We start from the raw sequence: 20,342 nt of genomic DNA, 5'->3' as shown, positions 1-20,342 counted from the left end.
GTGCTGCAGGTAACGCGTTTTGTGATTAGCGCTAATCGCAAAACTCCCATGATCGGCGCCAATCCCGGCAGTGAGATCACAACCGTAGGATAGAATAGCAGTAGCACTTTAAAAAGTGGTAGCGCTTTGGCGATTAACTGGAAACGCCCACTAATTGCCCTAGTGTGAATGGGCTCCAAGGGTAAATTTTGGCACTGGAGGTGCGGCCCTAACGCCTGCTATTTTATCAGGCACCTCCAGTGCCAAAATTCTTCCCATAGCTAAATTTGTATGGGAGCCTACGGCGGCACCCACATTTTTGTGGCACCTCAGGTATTTTTCGATTTTATGCGGTGTACATATCGGCAAGTATGTGGAGGGTCAGGCATAGCTGGGGGGGGGGTCGATATTAGGGTTAGGAATCGTTGGGGGGGGGGGTCATTAGAGTAAGGAGTATGGGGGGGGGGGTCGTTAGGCTAAGCTTATCCTCTGTGAGAATAGGGTTAGGTTTTTGCTATAGTAAAAGATTGGTAACATTTGACAATATGTTAATATCGTAATTGGCACCTTACTTACTGCACAATAGTAGAACATCAGTACGGTATTTTCCGGCATATAAGACCAACCCCCAACTTTTCCAGTTTAAATATAGAGTTTGGAATATACTCGGCGTATAAGACTACCCCTCTTCCAACGCACACCAATTACAATTAAAAAAAAAAAAGATCATATACTGGTATATATGAACAGATACTGGTGCTGTACTGTATGTGGTACCCAGTATATAACAGTATACGGGTGAATGACTGGTTGTATTGGTCAACTCTCCCTAAGCGGATTGGTCGGCTCTCCCTGTCTCCCTGTTTATCAGAGCGGTATGGAAGAATAGATTGCGCTGTGCCCATAAAACACGCCTCTTTCACCCTTCTGGCCCGCCCTGTATCCTATTTACCTCCTTCTCTGCCTCTCAGACCTCGCACATGCAGTAACAGGATAGGGCTGGCCAAACAGGTGGAAGAGGCATATTTTATGTTTACAGCATGATTTCTTTCTTCCATGTCCTGGGGTCCCAGACCTTGCAGCGTGAACGATGAGCTCCCTCCAGCTTTTGCGTTGACCGCCGAATTCTCCAGCACCTGGTAATTAAACATCAGCATGTCACATACTCTCACTGGGTATCAACATCGCGTATCACCAGGCATCAATGACACCCGGCGTAGAAGACGACCCCCGACTTTTCAGAAGATTTTCAAGGGTTAAAAAGTAGTCTTTTGCGCCAGAATATACAGTAATTTTACTGATATTCTACTATCTGCTTTTTCCGGCGCTCAAATTTCCCCAGTGCCCTTTTTGAATGGTTGATATTTATCAGGACAGCTGAGCCAGTGTGTGTGGAGCTCTGCTGCTTAAACAGTGCCGGGTTCCTTAAACTGGTGGGTGCTCTCCGATAGGGGATAGAAACAAGGGGATTCAGCTCTACCTCCAGTTTCTTCTGGATAAAAATTCTTTGCTAAAGAAGATTTCCAAACCAATTCTTAGAGTATTTGTTGATAATGAGAACCATGTAGACCATTTGGGGACTACATTTTTTTTTATGTAAACACACAATAGAGAACAAATATATTTTCTTCTACATGTGTAAATGCACGAAAAGACATAAACACACATTAAAAATTACTACATCACACAAAAACCGCATATGGCAACTCTATGGCTATTTTTGGAATAAGCAAAGTTTTTTTGTCAGTACTCTTTACCATAGCTGGGTATCCTGTGCCATTTCATTTGAAAGGTCTACAGAATCATGACAAAGTAAAAATGGCTATCTAAGCAGTAGTTATGTACTGTGTTTTAAAGAGGAACTCCAGTGAAAATAATGTAATAAAAAGTGCTTAATTTTTACAATAATTATGTATAAAGAAGTCAGTGTTTTCCCATTGTAAAATCTTATCTCTCCGATTTACATTCTGACATTTACCACATGGTGACATTTGTACTGCTGGAAGGTGATGTCAGTGGAAGAAGATGCTGCTTGCTTTTTTGGCAGTTGGACCCAGCTGTAAACAGCTGTTATTTCCCACAATGCAATGAGGTTCACACTCCGGAAACTGTCAGGACCATGGTCCTGACATCACACTGTGGTAGTGGTTTCACCACAATATCAGCCATACAGAGCCCCCTGATGATCCATTTGTGAAAAGGAAAAGATTTCTCATGGGAAAGGGGATATCAGCTACTGATTGGGATGAAGTTCAATTCTTGGTCACGGTTTCTCTTTAACTTGCAGACTTAGTCAGCTAAAATTGCTGTGATGGCCAGAATTATAGCTGTGCTTCCTATTTTGTGGTTTAGAAAGATGAATAAATGTACAGTAACCTGCTTTAACACTAACATTTTGTTTTGCATGTTATAGCTTTACATTGCTATGCTGTTTCTCAGAACAAAGTAATTTGAAAAAGCTGCAAATGTGTCAGGTTGGTGCCACCTAGTGGAAATGTGAAAATGGTACAGAAATGTGTGCTCTATGGGAAAATTTAAAAGGAACCTGGCGTGAGAGGAATATGGAGGCTGCCATTTGTATTTCCTTTTTTAGCAATACCAGTTGCTTGGCAGTCCTGCTGATCCTCTGCCTCTAATACTTTTAACCATAGATCCTGAACAAGCATATGCAGATCAGGTGTTTCTGACATTGTCAGATCTGACCAGATTAGTTGCATGCTTGTTTCTGGTGCGATTCAGACAATACTGCAGCTAAAGAAATTAGCAGGGTTGCCAGGCAACTGGTATTGTTTAAAATGAAATAAATATGACAGCCTCCATATACTTCTCACATCAAGTTACCTGTAAGCACACCATTGTCTAAAATATGAAATTAATCTTCCTAAGAACCTCAATAAGGCCAGCAAGTATTTCAATAAACTTTATATTAGATACTCACCTGCTTCTATTATGTAGAAAGCAAAACGACTCACAGGAAGTGATAATGAGTGCCTGTCAGCTGACCTTCTGAAAGCAGCAGTGTTAGGAATACCTCTGATTTTACATCTAATGGATCACATTTCACAAGCAGAGGAATGAGACATTTGTGTGCATTAATTTCACATCAGATATAATAATCTGGAAAATCTTCTTGTCACACAATATATGCTTGAAGCAGAGTTTTAATTTAACTATACATGAGCAAATTATATACTTTTTATAATACTTTTTTTTTATGACAAAGTCTAGAGATGCATGGCATGACGTTATGTTTATCTGTAAAGGAACTCAAACGTGACATTTCTATGTATAGGACCTTTTTATTTATTTGAGCAACTCTACAATTGGAAGATGGCCTTCTGTTGCAAATTTTATTTTTATTTAATTTTTCTTTGTTCTTTCCTCTAACCGAATTCAAAGCCCAGTTTATCTTGTTTGATAAGAAATGTTTTTTTTTTTTTTAATTGTATAGATTCAGGAGTATTACTTAAAGAGGAACTCCAGTGAAAATAATGTAATAAAAAGTGCTTCATTTTTACAATAATTATGTATAAATGATTTAGTCATTGTTTGCCCATTGTAAAATCTTTCCTCTCCCTGATTTACATTCTGACATTTATCACATGGTGACATTTTTACTGTTGGCAGGTGATGTAGCTGCTGCATGCTTTTTTGGCAGTTGGAAACAGCTGTAAACAGCCATTTCCCACAATGTAGCAAGGTTCACAGACAGGAAACTGCTAGATTACCACGGTCCTCAGAGTTTCTTGTGGGAGGGGTTTCACCACGATATCAGTCATACGGTGCCCCCTGATGGTCTGTTTGTGAAAAGGAATAGATTTCTCATGTAAAAGGGGGTATCGGCTACTGATTGGGATAAAGTTCAATTCTTGGTCGGAGTTTTTCTTTAAGAAACAGGAACCCAAAAGCTGTATGTTTATTTTGTATTACACAGACTAGAAATCGATTTGAAGGGACGCGTTCAGAGGTTGAAGAACTAATGAGGAAAATTCGGAAAAGTCCATTAGAGCATAAGCGAGCGAGTCCATTCACAATGGAAGGCTATCTTTATGTGCAGGAGAAACGTAAGTCTTTTGCCTTTGATAATGTATGCAATAGCATGTAGCTTTACTTTGGTGACTTAGTAGCTCGAGCTTCTTCCCTGAAAACCTGGGAGTTGCCGTGTAGCAACTGGTAAGAGGTCAATGTCTATTTACCAGGCTTCATGACGTAGCCGATTTATTAGATGTGCCACACACGCAGTTAGAGTAGTGGTTGTGATTTTATGGCATCTATGCGGTATGATAACCTACTTAAAGGACAACTATCAAATTAAAGTGTGTTTTTTGTTTTGTTTTTCATACCGGTATTAATAAATGGCGGTGAATTGAACAATGTGACAATCAAAATGAAATAATAGTTTCTTTTTCCTTGCTGTATATGAAAAAAATGTTGCCTCATGAGAATACTGACAGCATCGTACTGCAAAATAGTTCACCTTCACTGGTCACAGCATACTGTGAAGTCCTCTGTGAGTGGGAGAATCAAAATACTGGTCCTCCCCATCTGCCATGAGCAGAAAGCCTCCCAAGTTCTGCACCCACAATATCTGTGGATCGAGAGACCACTTCTCTTGCACCAGGTACCGTACAGCGCATCTTCGCCCAAAGTTACCGCTCATTGACCATTTGCCATTGCATAGCAACAGCAAACCAATAACTGCGTCAGAAAAGATGGAAGGCCTTCCATGTAACATTAGGCGGGGAGATAGTAGAATGCGGCAGACAGCAAACATCTTTACAGTCGTGTGAACCAGCCTTCAAATACTAAAACATCTGCAGCCTCCTGAGAGGACATGATCCATGTCTGGCTGGCTGCTGTCGGGGGAGCCTATTATGATATACTACACTAAGAAGGATTTAGTGTAGGCTGTAAAAAAAAAATTTTCTCCCACCAACAACCTGGAGAGTGACATGCAAATTAGTAGTGTTGCTGGATGTCAGGGAGAAGTCCCTCCCATTTCGCATTTCCAATTAACCTGTTGGTATCCAAAATGTGTTGAATAGCGTCTTTGACCAATAGGAGGCTTAAGGTGCGTACACATGGCAGATTTTTTTTTAAACTACGGGTCTCCAGACCTGTCCGCGGGGCAGTGGTTCTGACCACAGTTTGCATGTGAGTACAGGCTGTCGTCATGCTGACAAGGCTGGTTTTGACTGATCCGCTCACCCGCAGTTTAAAAAAATCTGGCGTGTGTACACGCCTTTAGACGCTCCATACTCAGTTCCACTTTTTGTGTATTACATCTGCTAAGATTGCTGGAACTAATGAAAATGCAGACATTATATATGTCTGTAATATTGATATTACACTAATAGATTATGAAGTTTTTCATATTGTATGTTTTTTCATCTACTTTTGCTTCATGTTTAAAGACTTTAAGGGCCTGTTGTCACTAGCTGCAAATTTGCATTGCATCAAAACTGAAGACAATGCATGTGAATGGAGTAGTTTCCATTGGCATGCAAAGTTTCCTTTGCAATGTGATGCGACCGGGGGAAATTATGGATGGCATGCTGACGATATCCATAGCACACATCCGATTCCCCTAAGCAGAAACAGACAGCCGCATCCGGATTTTCTGGATGTCGCCCACAGCTAGGTGCGGCGTGATGTGATCGCATATGGACAGTGGAAATGGGCCATTAAAGTAAAATCTGGTCTGTAGTAGAGATGGCACAGCCTTGGAGAACTCATGAAGAAGCATGTGATCAGTTTGATCAGTAGGTGCTGTGATGACTTCCTGGTTTAACACATGATCATGACCAGCAAATCAGAGCCTTACAAATCTATCAGCTGATCAAACTGATCATGTTCTTCTCCATGAGTTCTCCAAGGCTGGGCCATTCCTAGTCTGTGGTACAATATACTGCATATGGCTTGGTTCCAAATCGTGACAAGTCCATTTGGCACAGAACCGAGTGAACAGTTTTGTGTCCGCTCCACTTGCATGTGGGCAGGATGTATTAGCGTCATAGGTGGCTATGGACAACGCATCCGCTCTTCCAGAAAACAAAACGCAAATACCGAAGTGACCCCGAGCACATTGTTCTCCTGCTAACCCTGTCCGCTGGAAGCCGCTTCTTCATTCATCCACGGCATGTCGTCTCGCAGGCCTCCGATATTTCACCCTAGCTACACCGCTTCTTTAAATACTTTCTAAGCAGATTGCTCTATATTAAGATGTTGTAATAACAATAGACTAAAATCATTACCCGAGCAGGGAATAACTTGAATGATAAAAGGTGACATAATATTCATGAAAATGCAAGATCTTCAGTGGAGAATAGTTATTATGTAACTATTATGAAACAAAATTACCTTGTTTTTAATATTCATGGACATGCTTGGCACTGAACCTACAGTTCTGTTCATTCGGAAATGCTAGCAGCTGTGTTGTCAATTTAACTACTTCAAGGCAATAGCATGCTTAGTTAGTCTAGTTAGTGCTGTATCAGTTTAACTAGCGATAACTTTATTTTTTTTAATCTTTAAGATATCCTTATGGTTTTGATTATTTGTTTGTATTTACTGACAAATAAGATAATTTTGATGTTATACAATCTAAAAAAGGAGATTAGTTAAACTTAAAGCATCTATTGTACTAAAAATATAAACAGAACACAGCCCAAAACTCCCGTAAACATTGTCTCACTGCTGGCCAAGAAAATTAGACCACCGCTCATACTGGGGTGTAATGTAAAACGTATGCGATGCTCAATGTGGCCAGTGCGGTGCGATCTAACGGTGTGCGGCATCCCAACCCTCTGCAGGCAGCACGTTACCGCAAAACACGTACATAAACACGAACAGTGAAGCATACTTGTCATCAACTGTGTGCGTCACTGTATGAGATGCAATGAGCGCATAACATGCAGTGCAACTTTTTTCTTTTTGTTTTTCGTTGCATTCCTGCTTTTACAGAGAACACAATGCCTACTGTAAACGTAGCCTAAGACCTATTACTGTAGGAGACCATATCTGTTCATTTAGAAGCCTTGGTGTGGGAGGCAGATCAGGTGAATTGGGCCTACAGTCTTTAAGCTACTGTAAGCACGACCTTAGACAGCAATGAATATTTGCAGCTATAAGGCACTGGGGTGATTGTTTTGGGTGCCACCCATCCACTATTATATAGACAAGCACCAGTGCCCATCAATTCAGTAGCTGGTTCTTGGCTACAGTGTAGTCAAATGTCTGTTGCTTCTACAAAGCCAAGCTTTGAATAATAGCTAAGTGGTGCTGGGGGTCAGCTACTATATATCAGATCTCCCAATATCGGGAATGCGGCAGTGGGGGGCGCTGCTATATAGCCAAACTCTGGATATTGGCACCAGGCATCGGCTATGATATTGCCAAGCTTTGGATAGAGCAATAGATAGACTTAAGTGTGATAGTGTTAGGGAATAAGGTGGGGTGAGGATAGAGGTAATAGTCCAACATAGGATGTTAGGGTTAGGCATTTAGGAAGCAGTTTGTTTAGGGAGGGGAGTTGTTAGGCACATAGATAGGGGTACGCTTATGGAGGTGGTTTACAGTTACGGGCGTATAGAAAGTGGTTTGCTTTGGGAGTGGGCTATTGTTGGGCATTAAGCAAGCGGTTATTGACATATCAGTAGTGCAACATTCCCAATATTTTAACGATTGGCAACACCTGGCACCCAAATGAACAGATGCTTGCTCATGAGAGGGTTATAATTTGCTTTCAGTAATGCATTTAGTTTCATTTGTGAACAGCAGGCACACGTTTGTGAAAAAAGTTGTATTCGGCTTTCTTTATGCTCTATTAATCTAAAAAAACAAAACAAAAAAAGGGGAGGGGGGGTTGTCAGAATAACATCCTCTTTGTTCCGTCTTTTAAACTGTGTTGTGGTTTTGCACACTGATGATAAATATTCAAATGCTGGATATCAAAACAATTGTTATGTTGGGAATACACGGTTCGTTTTTGAGGTGATTAGATGGTTCGATAATTTCCGACATGTCCTCTCTCCCTTTCGATTCTTTCGCCGCTCGATTTCTGATTGAAGAGAACAGAAGGTAAGTTAAGAAAAATGAGCGGAAGACGAGAATCGACTGCAGAATCGAGCGGCAAAAATGATCGAGTGCAGAAACACACAGCAGAATTGAACAGTGTATTCCCAGCATTAGGATCTTGTACTGGTAATCTGAGAGGCTGCTGTATAAGCGACCAGGGACATTTAAAGAGAAGCTGTCAGCCATACAATCTCAGAAAAAAACAACACATAAGTAGATAAATACTTGCTCTACTTACATACCGTAAGTTATGCATTGCACTGTCCACATTTTGATTTTGGTGATTTGTCTTTAGTAAAAAAAAAAACAGAAAATCCTTCTTATTATTTTTCACTTTAAAGAGTCAGGCCCAGTGCACACCAAAAACCTCTAGCAGATCCGCAAAACGCTAGAGGTTTTTGAAGCAGATTTTCAGAGCGATTCTAGGCATGTTTAGAGAGGTTTTCTAAACATGCCTGGCGGTTTTTGGAGCGTTTTTTGTGTAGCAGATGTCATATATTATTACAGCAAAGCGGTTACTGAACAGCTTCTGTAACAACGCCTGGAAGACCGCTCTGATCTTGCGTTTTTCACATAGTTACATAGTTATTTTGGTTGAAAAAAGACATACGTCCATCGAGTTCAACCAGTATAAAGTACAACACCATCCTGCTCCCTCACATATCCCTGTTGATTCAGAGCAAGGCGAAAAAACCCTTACAAGGCATGGTCCAATTAGCCCCTAAAGGGAAAAATTCCTTCTCGACTCCAGATGGCAATCAGATAAAATCCCTGGATCAACATCATTAGGCATTACCTAGTAATTGTAGCCATGGATGTCTTTCAACGCAAGGAAAGCATCACAGCGGTTTGAGCTTTTCCTATACTTTACATTGAGGCAGAAACACATCTGCAAACCGCAAAAAAGTTGCAGGAGCCACGTTTGCGGTTTGCTAAAAACCTCAAACCGCTGGTGTGTACCATCCCATTGAGATACATTAGCCAAGTGTTTTCACAGGCTGCAGCGGTTTTGAAAACGCTACCAAAAACGCTTGGTGTGCACCAGCCCTGTCGGGCATAACATCAAAAATAAGTTATTTTTATCTGGTAAACAAAGTAATAAGGATGCTAACCAAACAGTCCAAATTTATTAATACTTTTATATTATAAATGTTATTTATAAATGATCATTCCCCAGTTTACCTGACTCCTATTTGGTACATTGCTGCAAAAAGGAAGTTGCAGGGCCTTGTGGGTTGGCCTTTTTTGCTTTTCTACTTTCCCCTCAGACTTAACTAATGCAGCCTGATTGGCTGAAGCCTCTTTCCTTCCTGTTTTCCACTCCCCACACCTCAGTTCCTCTCTGACTGACCAATATTTATCATGCTGAGACAATGCAGTTTCTATTGGAGAGCTGGGTGGGAGTGCCTGAAGACTGTGTCGAGGGCGGGCAATGCATACACAATCAGGCAGAGGAGAGTAAGGGAGGAAATGACATCAGGATTGGCTTCAAATAGCCACAGTTAAAATGAGAAATGCTAAGAAGGATTTTCTCTCCTCATCCTCCAGGACGGCTCAAACATGAGACAGCTAGTACCTCCCCCTAGGAAACGCCCAGTACAAACTTTACATAAAGTCCCCCTGAACACAGCACCCTTCAGTATTGCTGTGTTTCCCACCCAGGAAACATCCGGTGCAGGCTCTTTTGCCTGAAGTTACCTGGGCATTTGCTGCTCAGTGGATCCTCTCTCCTCCACTCCTTGGATGCCTGTATGTGAGCTAGTGTCGGGCGGGAGGCTGCGGGGGTTGCCCTCCTTGCTTCCGCGTTCGCTTACGGATTCCTTATGGAGGAAGACTCTGGCCTGGAGTCTGTGGCCAGCTGACGCAGGAGGGGGCGGTGACAGGATGCGCGCGATTGGATTGGAGGAAACCGGAAGGGGGCGTTAGCTTCCGGTTTAGAGGGCACATCGCTGTTCAAGCGTGGTCGCGGCGGCGTCCTCCACGCCATTCAAGTCCAGCCACTCGGACGACAGGGAGGACATGGAGCAGGCTACGGGTTCCTCCACTGATGGCCGCAAAAATGCTTCTGATTCAGGCCAGGTATGTGTGTGATTAGGCAGTTGTATTGGCACGGTAATGCACTGGTTGGGAGGCATTGCTTCTTGTCAGTGCTGAGGTTATGCTTATGGAAGCTGGACAAGCATGGAGCCTCATATGTTTGTTTGGTGTGCAGGCTAACTTATTGAGCCAGTGTTTTCAAACATTGCTTCTTGTTTGTGCTCTCTTTTAGACTCCTGGCCTGAAACATAGAGAGAAATCTAAGAGATGCTCGAAATGTGACGCTAAGCTTTCAGCCTCCTCCACTAAATCTACCTGTCAAAAGTGTAGTGGGAAGGATAAAACTGACCCCTCTGACGTTTAAAACTGTATTTTTAGTTTCAGTTACTTCAGCACGTAGGGTTGGGGATATACAAGCATTATCTGTAAAGGACCCATTTATGCAAATTTTTCCAGATAGAATAATCTTCAGAACAGATCCAGCGTATCTACCTAATGGTGGCCATACATGGTACAATTTTTTCATCCAATCTTACCATTTCTATGTAGTATAAGGGTAAATTAAATGAATATACTGAAAGGATAATTTGGGCAGTTCCCTTATATTACATAGAAATGGTAAGAATGGATGGAAAAATTGTACCATGTATGGCCACCATAAGGTTAGCTCTTCTTTTCACAGATCCCAAGAGATTATTATCCCTTCCTTTTGTGATCCTCCTTCAAATGACAGGGAAACAGAATGGCATAAGCTTGATGTCGGGACAGTTCTGGCATATCTTGAGGCTACCTCTTCATTTAGAAGATCCAATCATCTTTTTCTTTCCTTTTCGGGTTCAAAAAAGGGTTTAAAAGTATCAAAGGATACTTTATCCATGTGGATTAGGGAAGTTATTGTTTCTGCCTATTCTAATCAGGGACAGTCACCTCCACTAGGTATTAAGGCTCATTCAGTTAGATCACTAGCAACCTCATGGGCTGAAAGATCGGGCGCATCACTAGAGCAAATCTGCAAAGCGGCCATCTGGAAAAACCACGATACGTTTACCACTACAGGGTGGACCTCCTCTCTAGCCAAGACTTATCGTTCAGCAGGAAGGTGTTGCAGAACATTATCCCTCCCTAAGGTAAATTGGGGTCCTCGTTGGTCTCTCATGTTTGAGCCGTCCTGGAGGATGAGGAGAGACCTACGGTTAAAACTTACCGGTAGCGGTATTTCTACGAATCCTCCAGGACGGCTACCTTAGGTTCCTCCCTATTTTGGTATGATGTTTTGTCTGCCTAAGTAGATGGTGGAATATTAGTTACCTCTGTTCCTGGTGCCTTTCTACTCTGCTAATACTGTGTTCAGGGGGACTTTATGTAAAGTTTGTACTGGGCGTGTTTCCTAGGGGGAGGAACTAGCTGTCTCTCATGTTTGAGCCGTCCTGGAGGATTCGTAGAAATACCGCTACCGGTAAGTTCTAACCGTAGTTCTCTCTTTTACTATAGAAGAATCAATAAAATCAAAATGTGGACAGTGCAATACATATTTTTCCAGTAACCTCCAGGACAGGTCCACCATGAGACGACATAGGCTCCTCCCAGGAACAGGAAACGCCCAAATTAGAGCACTCTATAAATTTTAATCCAACCCCTCCATCACCAGTTGACGTTTCCTGTTCCAGGAAAGAGTACTCTATGTCGCTCGCCGGTCCGTCTAGCCAGGTGTGCTGGGGACCTTGGTTGGCGGCGCATGGGGACCTGCCTGGAGAGGATGGGGGTCCTGTGGAAGGAGGAGGAGAACACTATACCTTCTCCAAGGCGTCATGGCTGCCCGGGTAGTGGTGGTTCCGAGGACGCGTACGGCGTCCATGATTCCCTGATGGCGGAGGCTGTGGCGCGCCGGAAGTGACGAGAGGAAGCCTGGGCCTCCGGAGGGCTGGCGAAGGTTTTGCCCTCAATGGCGGCGCTCGTTGGCGTACTTCCGCCCTTAAGTGACGTCACTTCCGGAAGCGTAGGTGAAGAGACGCCGGAAGCCTGCATTGCTCGGCATTTCGTGTTGCGAGCGGAGCAGGATGGACGCTAAGCAGGAGCCGGGAAAGGTAAGGTGGCGGAAGGCTTGGGGACCTTTACGGTATGAGCCTAAACGCCCTGCTCCGCGTCTATGCTGAGGTCTGTTTTTGATTGGTGTCAGTTTTAAAGAAACAGTTTCCTGGCCACTTAGCGTCTGATCTGAGGTCTCTATATAGACACAAAGTTTTTACATATTATGTCTGTCTGAGGTCTGTAATGTTATATAGCAATATAGGAAGCTATGTTATACTATACTATTATGATTTATATTCTGGATTAAGGTGGTCTCTGCAGCAGTGTGTTTAAAGGGACATCTTTTCTAACTTATTGGCTCACATGTATCAGTGATGATTATTTGAGGTCATTTGTATAGTCTGTTGAAATACAAGTACCTTTTTTATTCTCCCAACTGGTGTAGGGAAGCTTCTTTCCTCACGTTCTGGCGTTTGATCACAGGGGTGTTGCTTTACAATTGTCTCAGTTAACAGACAGGTGACACTTGATTTCTTTATGTTTTATTATAGGGCACAGAGTCTACTGACCCTTCAAGGCCGAGGAGGCGTTGCCCGCTCTGTGACACAAAACTTGCCCATACTTATAATAAGCAGTTTTGCCAACCCTGTTTTGTGAAACTGATTCAGGAACAATCAGGGGGATTTAAAGAGGAAATTATGTCAGCCGTTAAGCAGGAGATGTCTGATACAATTAAATCATTGAAAGAGGTTTTTTCTGCTGCCATAACCTCGCCTACAGATACTAGCAATGCAGGCCCTAGTAATACAGCACCTGTAACCCCTACACCTGATAGTGATGCTATTCATCCCATACAGCCTGCAAAAAGCAAAAGTAAAAGTAAATCCTCCAGTAAAAGACCTATTATTTCTTCCTCTGAAGAGGAAATGGAAGAAGAAGGGGAGGAGGATGCCGGAGATAATTCCGATGCATCTTCAGTTAAAAGTATTGAAAGTCAGTCAGATATAAAGAAAGTTTCTAGGTTTAGATTTCCGGCTGATGAAACTGACCAGCTTATCTTGGCAATTAATAATACCTTAAAGATTGAGACAAAGAAATCTGAGGAGGTGTCACTACATGATAAATTGTACCAAGGAATGGAACCAGATGAGACTCTCACTTTCCCTGTACATAAGTCTACAAAAAATACTATTCTTAGTCAATGGAAATACCCGGATAGAAAGTTATTCATGTCTAAAGGGTTTATTAAAAGATTTCCGTTTACTGAAACAGATGCCAAAATATGGGACCGATGTCCTAGGCTGGACGCAGCTTTTTCTCAAGTAAATAAAGGGATACAGTTTCTAGGAGTGGTAATAGACTCAGAAAAAGGCAGGACTTTATAAGAAGCCCGGTTCTGACAATACGAGAAGTCATGAGGATACTAGGGTTTCTGACATCAACATCTCCTGCCATCCAGTGGGCACTGTTACACACAAGAGAGCTCCAGAGTTGGATGATGGGAGTATGGAGCAAGAAGCAGGAAGATCTAGAGAGGGAAGTAAGATGCCCAGACACAATACTAGACTCGTTACAGTGGTGGATATCGGAAAAGATCCTAACAGAAGGAAGATTATGGACAATCCCAACACAAAGATACATTACCACAGATGCAAGTCTCCTAGGATGGGGAGCCTATGTAGAGGGGAAGTTGTTTCAGGGTCTCTGGCCAAAGCTAGTAAGAGATCAGTCATCAAATTACAAAGAGCTAAGGGCAGTGAGAGAAGTGCTAGTGCAGGTAGTACAATCACTGAAGGGGCAACATGTTCAACTAAGGACAGACAATACCACGACAGTGGCCTACATAAATCGTCAAGGGGGAACAAGATCAAGGAAACTTCTAGACCTGACGATGGAAATTCTATTGATAGCGGAGGAAAACTTCCTCTCGTTGACCGCAGTCCACCTGAAAGGATCTTTGAATACCATGGCGGATTTCCTGAGCAGACACAGACTATCAAACTCAGAGATGGAGATATCCAACAAAGTCTTCAGGAGTCTGGTCAAAAGATGGGGCCGACCTCAGCTCGACATCTTTGCGAACAGAGCAAATACGAAATGCAAGAGGTTCTATTCCCTGAATCCAAGGGAGGGAGCAGAGGCGGTAGATGCGCTCAGTCAAAAATGGACATTCAGGAAGGCATATGCGTTTCCTCCAATCCAGCTAATACCTCGGGTTTTGCAAAAGTTAATGCAGACCAGAGCAACTTTGATCATGATAACTCCAGATTGGCCGGGAAGGAGCTGGTATCCAATTCTTCTGAAGATGAGACTAGAAGGTCCGATAAGGCTGCCTCACAGAAAGATACTATCGCAGGTAGAGAGAGGAAGTATAAGTTATATACCAAATCTAAACCTGTGTGCCTGGGTTCTGAGAGGTCTCCTTTAAGAAAGAGAGGGGTCTCTGAGAGAGTTATTAGTACCCTCCTCGACTGTAGGAAGAAGGTAACTAGAAAAATATATTTAAAGTACTGGAAGACTTTCAATTTGTGGAAAGAAGAGTCAGGATTTTCCGGAGAGACAATACCAACTGTATTAGAATTCCTACAAGACGGCGTAGAAAAGAACATTGCCCTCAGTACCTTGAAGGTACAGGTTACAGCGTTATCTACTTATTTAGATCAGAAGTTAGCGAATGACCCCCTGATCATACAGTTTTTCAGATCCATAGAAAGAAGAAAGCCTATAATTAATAAAAAAATTCCGAGTTGGGATCTCTCTTTGGTATTAAGGATCTTGAAGGGAGACCAATTTGAGCCAATATCAGAGATTCCATTAAGGCAGTTAACAATGAAAATTGTGTTCCTAGTAGCAGTTACTTCAGCCAGGAGAGTGAGCGAATTGGAGTCTTTATGTTGTGATGAACCCTTTTGTCTAATATTTAATGATAGGGTTATATTAAAGACATGTGAAGAATTCCTTCCTAAGGTAGCTACGAAATTTCATAGATCTCAGGAAATTGTATTACCTTCCTTCAACGAAGAACCAACCTTAGATGTTAGAAGGTGTCTCATTGCTTATCTGGACAGAGTAGCAGACTTTAGGAAATCAAGAGCTCTATTTATCAATTCATCTGGAGCTACTAAGGGCATGAAGATGTCAAAGAGAACTATAGGCAAGTGGATAAGACTATGTATAGAAGAAGCCTATAAGTTGGCAGGTTCTACTTTACTAGGTGCAGTTAGGGCTCATTCAACTAGGGCAGCTGCTACATCATGGGCCTACAGAGCGGGTGCTACGCCAGAAGAAATTTGTAGAGCCGCTACGTGGACAAGTATGTGCACCTTTTCAAGACATTACAGGGTGAATCTGATGACTGCAAGACAACAATCCTTTGGGAGGAAGGTTCTGCAGGCAGTCGGCCCACCCTAAAATTGGTAAGATTTCTTGCTCATCTTCTCATGGTGGACCTGTCCTGGAGGTTACTGGAAAAACCAGTGTTAGTTACCTGGTAACATCCTTTTTAGTAACCTCCAGGACAGGTCCGTAACCCACCCGGATAACGGGATATATCTATAGATGAATGTGTATAATAATATGAGTATGCCTCTTTAAGCGGTTAACATTTCTTATAGTTGACTGGTGATGGAGGGGTTGGATTAAAATTTATAGAGTGCTCTAATTTGGGCGTTTCCTGTTCCTGGGAGGAGCCTATGTCGTCTCATGGTGGACCTGTCCTGGAGGTTACTAAAAAGGATGTTACCAGGTAACTAACACTGGTTTTAAGTAAGTAGAGCAAGTATTTATCTACTTATATATGTGTGTGTTTTTCCTAGATAGTATGGCCGACAGCTCCTCTTTAACTCTGTCTATCTTAAAGCCAATCCTGACATTATTTCCTCACTTACTCTATCTATGTATCATTGCCTGCCCTCCTTCCAGTCTTCAGACACTCCCATCGAGGTTTATATTACTTTTCTCAGCTTCTCAGCCAGTCTGAGAGGAACAGAGGTGTGGGAGGGGAAAATGGGAAGGAAAGAGGCTACAGCCAATCAGGCTGCAATTGTTATGTCTGAGGAAAAAGTAAACAAGAAAAAAAGAAAACACAGCATGCCCTGCAACTTCCTTTGTGTGGCAGATGTATCAAATAAGAGGGAAACTGGGGAATGATCTTTTATAGAGAATCAAAGTACTGTAAGTGTGATTTTTTTTTTTTTTAACTTTTGGATTGCCTGGTTAGCATCCTTGTTACTTGTTTACCAGATAAAAATAAAGAATTGATTTTTGATTTTATGCGCGACAGTTACACTTTAATGGCATTAATTTGCATAGGGGTGAGCCTGGAGTCTCTAAGGAAATCTAACACTTTGATTTTTCTCTTACAATACAGGACCAGCCCCATTTGGCTCAAGTTGGGTAAAACACTACTGTATGTATAAAAAAGAACCCAAAAAATTCACAATGTTCCCGTATGAGCACAGATCGGGGGGCAAAATAGTAAGTGCACTACATCATTGCTCTGATCTTTTAATTTTGGGAAGCTTTTTGGGGACATTATTGTAGAAATTATGCAGTTTGTTATTTTAGTATTATGGAAAGCTGGGAACTGTAGTAACTTTTTTTTTCTTTTTTAGAGGGTATTGTTGACTATTTTATATTATGCCTTTGCAGGGCTAGTATTCTTTGCATGTACACAAATAGATTTAAAAATCAGTAATGCTGAATGCTCACTGTTATATGTTCTGGCTCTGCCATCTTGAATATGTCATGATGTTCCTGTGCATTTGTCTTGTGTCTGCTGCTCCACCCTCTGGTCAGCCTTCAGAAATCCTGCCTGTGTGGAACACGGCCGACTGCAGCATCTACAAATATCACAGCTGCTGTGTATGACCTCCCTCAGGGCTTCAGAAACTGATCAAGCACACAATTTAACACACAAGGGCATATTCATTATCCAGCTGTAAAATTGCCCTTGGCTTATTGATCTGTAATTTTATTGCTTGATAGTGAATATGTCCCACAGTGTCTTGCATACTGGTTCACAGGGTCGGTTGTAGAGCATCTTTTGGAGTAGACGCCTGAAGGCATCTGTCAGTCATTGTGGTAGATCTGTAACGGGGCTATTACCGCCTCTTTAGAATTCAATATTCTATGCTTTTACATGCAGCTGCTTTGATCAGTGTTGCATATGTGCATGAAAAAGTTGTGCAAGGAAATTTGGGTGCCCAATTTCGGCTACTAGAACCTTGGTAAAATTTGTCCCTACCACAGTCTAGTGTCATTTTTGGCTAGGCCAATTCATTTTATACTGCTTATTTGGGATGCTTATTAGGGAGGTAGCCATATAGCACCACTGAGCAAACACTGGGAAAATTGAAAGCTCCACTTGGTTAGTGTCCTCGATGTGGGTCAATGCAAGGGTTTCAAGATACGAATGTTAACCACTGTGCTACCCAATATATCTAGCCAACATGTGTGACCACTGAGATGCCAGAATTTCCATAATTATGCAGAATTGTGCAGCTAAAGCAGCACAACGAGGTCACTCAACACATCAGATCCCTATTATAAATACCAGAGGCCCCTGGAGTTGGGGTGATCACTCAGTAATTGAATGGAGGTACACTAAGCTGCCTTTATGCTTTTATTTGTCTCTCTGCTATACTATAGCTCTGTTTATCTAGGGGGATTCCTAAACACCCAAAACTATATAGCTACGCATTATAAAAACTTGCAATGGTTTCCAAAAGGCACCCCCCCCCCTCTTTTTATTTTTTTATTTTTTATTTTTATTTTTTTTTTGCTTTTACCAGTACTTTTGGATAAACCACTAATACAATTCTAATTTCTAGGGGGATGGAGACAGTTTTACACTGAAGTATTGCACAAAACGTCACACAGACACTATAGACAGAAGGTTCTGCTTTGATGTGGAAGCTGTTGAAAGGTAAGATAGATATATAAATGATGTTCTAAACCAACTAAGCACGGAATTGAAGTTTATTTATTCTGAAAGCAGACATTTTTGTTGTAAAGTAAGCATACATTTTTAAATTTAAAAATCAGATTTAAAGCCGTACTTGATGCAGCTGCACCGCACAGCTATCCACACAGATGCAAGACCCCTGTACAAGCTGCTTTAATGTTTACAGAGTGGGGTCTGAAATTCCACTTCTTGTGAATGATTAGTGAGCATTAGGCTATGCCACCATAGGGAGTGATGAGCTCCTGAAGTGAACAGTAGCGTAGCTAAGGAACATTGGGGGGGATTCATGAAGCTGCGCTGCTATAGCTATAGCAGAGCAAGCTCCATGACAGCACCGAGAGCTAAATTCTAGGCTGCACGCTATGCTTGTGCTTGCAGCGTATTGTGCCTTCCTTAGTTACGCGGGCTGCTTACATAGCAATGCATGTTGCTTTAAATGCCTGCCGCTGCTGTGAAGTCTTGCGACCGAGATACTTCTTTAGAGCGGACGCTACTATGTTAATTAACATAGTTACTATACTGCTGCCACCATGAACCTTCATTGAGTACCCATCTATATATCTAAAAGAAAGTTGTAATATGCACGCTGTGGACGCAGGTGCTGCTCGCAAATTAGAACTGCCTGTGTGCACTCGTGGTGCATGCTCGTGGGCTTCAGGGGCGCAGACGTGCAAGTGGCAGGAGCACACAAGGGTAGCATGTGGCAGGGGGTGCCGGGAGCAGATGGAATGTTTGCAGATTCAAGAAGTTACAGATGAAGGGAGCCCTTATGTGCGTGCAACATCTGATTCCCCTATTGCTAAGCCACTGGAAGTGAATATGAATGCGTTTAACTTTTAGGCTACCACGAGCAAATTATTTGTGAGCCTCATTTTTATCTTTGCCTCTGTCACTAACCTTTGCTACCGTCTTCATCCCATGTTTCCTGCTGCAATGTTGGGAAGCGTAGTCTGGCCTCTATCCTTCTTCCTACTTTGAGAGTCACATGTTTGTTCCTGCTTTGGTCTTTAACATGAAAAACACCTATAATCCTTTTTTTTGTGTGCAAGTACAAGATTTAAAAAAATAATACTACATGCTACCATAATTAAAACCTATGTATTTTATTTGCTCATTTGTCTTGGTTATTACACCATTTAACCACTTGAGGACCTAGGGCTTTCTACCCCTTAAGGACCGGCCACTTTTTTTCCATTCAGACCACTGCAGCTTTCACGGTTTATTGCTCGCTCATACAACCTACCACCTAAATGAATTTTGGCTCCTTTTCTTGTCACTAATAAAGCTTTCTTTTGGTGCTATTTGATTGCTCCTGCGATTTTTACTTTTTATTATATTCAGCAAAAAAGACATGAATTTTGGCAAAAAAAATGATTTTTTTAACTTTCTGTGCTGACAGTTTTCAAATAAAGTAAAATTTCTGTATACATGCAGCGCGAAAAATGTGGACAAACATGTTTTTGATTAAAAAAAACCCATTCAGCGTATATTTATTGGTTTGGGTAAAAGTTATGGCGTTTACAAACTATGGTGCAAAAAGTGAATTTTCCCATTTTCAAGCATCTATGACTTTTCTGACCCCCTGTCATGTTTCATGAGGGGCTAGAATTCCAGGATAGTATAAATACCCCCCAAATGACCCCATTTTGGAAAGAAGACATCCCAAAGTATTCACTGAGAGGCATAGTGAGTTTATAGAAGATATTATTTTTTGTCACAAGTAAGCGGAAAATGACACTTTGTGAGAGAAAAAAAAAAAAGTTTCCATTTCTTCTAACTTGCACCAAAAAAAAAAATGAAATCTGCCACAGACTCACCATGCCCCTCTCTGAATACCTTGAAGGGTCTACTTTCCAAAATGGGGTCATTTGTGGGGTGTGTTTACTGTCCTGACATTTTGGGGGGTGCTAAATTGTAAGCACCCCTGTAAAGCCTAAAGGTGCTCATTGGACTTTGGACCCCTTAGCGCAGTTAGGCTGCAAAAAAGTGCCACACATGTGGTATTGCCGTACTCAGGAGAAGTAGTATAATGTGTTTTGGGGTGTATTTTTACACATACCCATGCTGGGTGGGAGAAATATCTCTGTAAATGACAATTTTTTAATTTTTTTTACACATAATTGTCCATTTACAGAGGTATTTCTCCCACCCAGCATGGGTATGTGTAAAAATACACCCCAAAACACATTGTACTACTTCTCCCGAGTACGGCGATACCACATGTGTGGCACTTTTTTGCACCCTAACTGTGCTAAAG

General features: G+C 41.9%; 1 protein-coding gene across 2 annotated transcripts in view; it reads left to right on the top strand.

Annotated features, from left to right (window-relative positions):
- ARHGAP10 (Rho GTPase activating protein 10) overlaps positions 1 to 20,342 on the top strand; it is a 371,566-nt gene that overhangs the window by 154,338 nt on the left and 196,886 nt on the right. For both annotated transcript variants that reach the window (XM_068279239.1, XM_068279247.1), the window contains exons 8-10: positions 3,914 to 4,043; positions 16,490 to 16,596; positions 17,952 to 18,046. In XM_068279239.1, the coding sequence (XP_068135340.1) occupies positions 3,914 to 4,043; positions 16,490 to 16,596; positions 17,952 to 18,046 (332 nt within the window). The remainder of the gene's footprint in view (positions 1 to 3,913; positions 4,044 to 16,489; positions 16,597 to 17,951; positions 18,047 to 20,342) is intronic.

The sequence above is a fragment of the Hyperolius riggenbachi genome, chromosome 1 (assembly GCF_040937935.1).
Source record: "Hyperolius riggenbachi isolate aHypRig1 chromosome 1, aHypRig1.pri, whole genome shotgun sequence".
NCBI classification, from domain to species: domain Eukaryota; kingdom Metazoa; phylum Chordata; class Amphibia; order Anura; family Hyperoliidae; genus Hyperolius; species Hyperolius riggenbachi.
The sequence above is the reverse complement of the archived record's forward strand: the minus strand, read 5'-3'. Positions and strand labels throughout refer to the sequence as shown.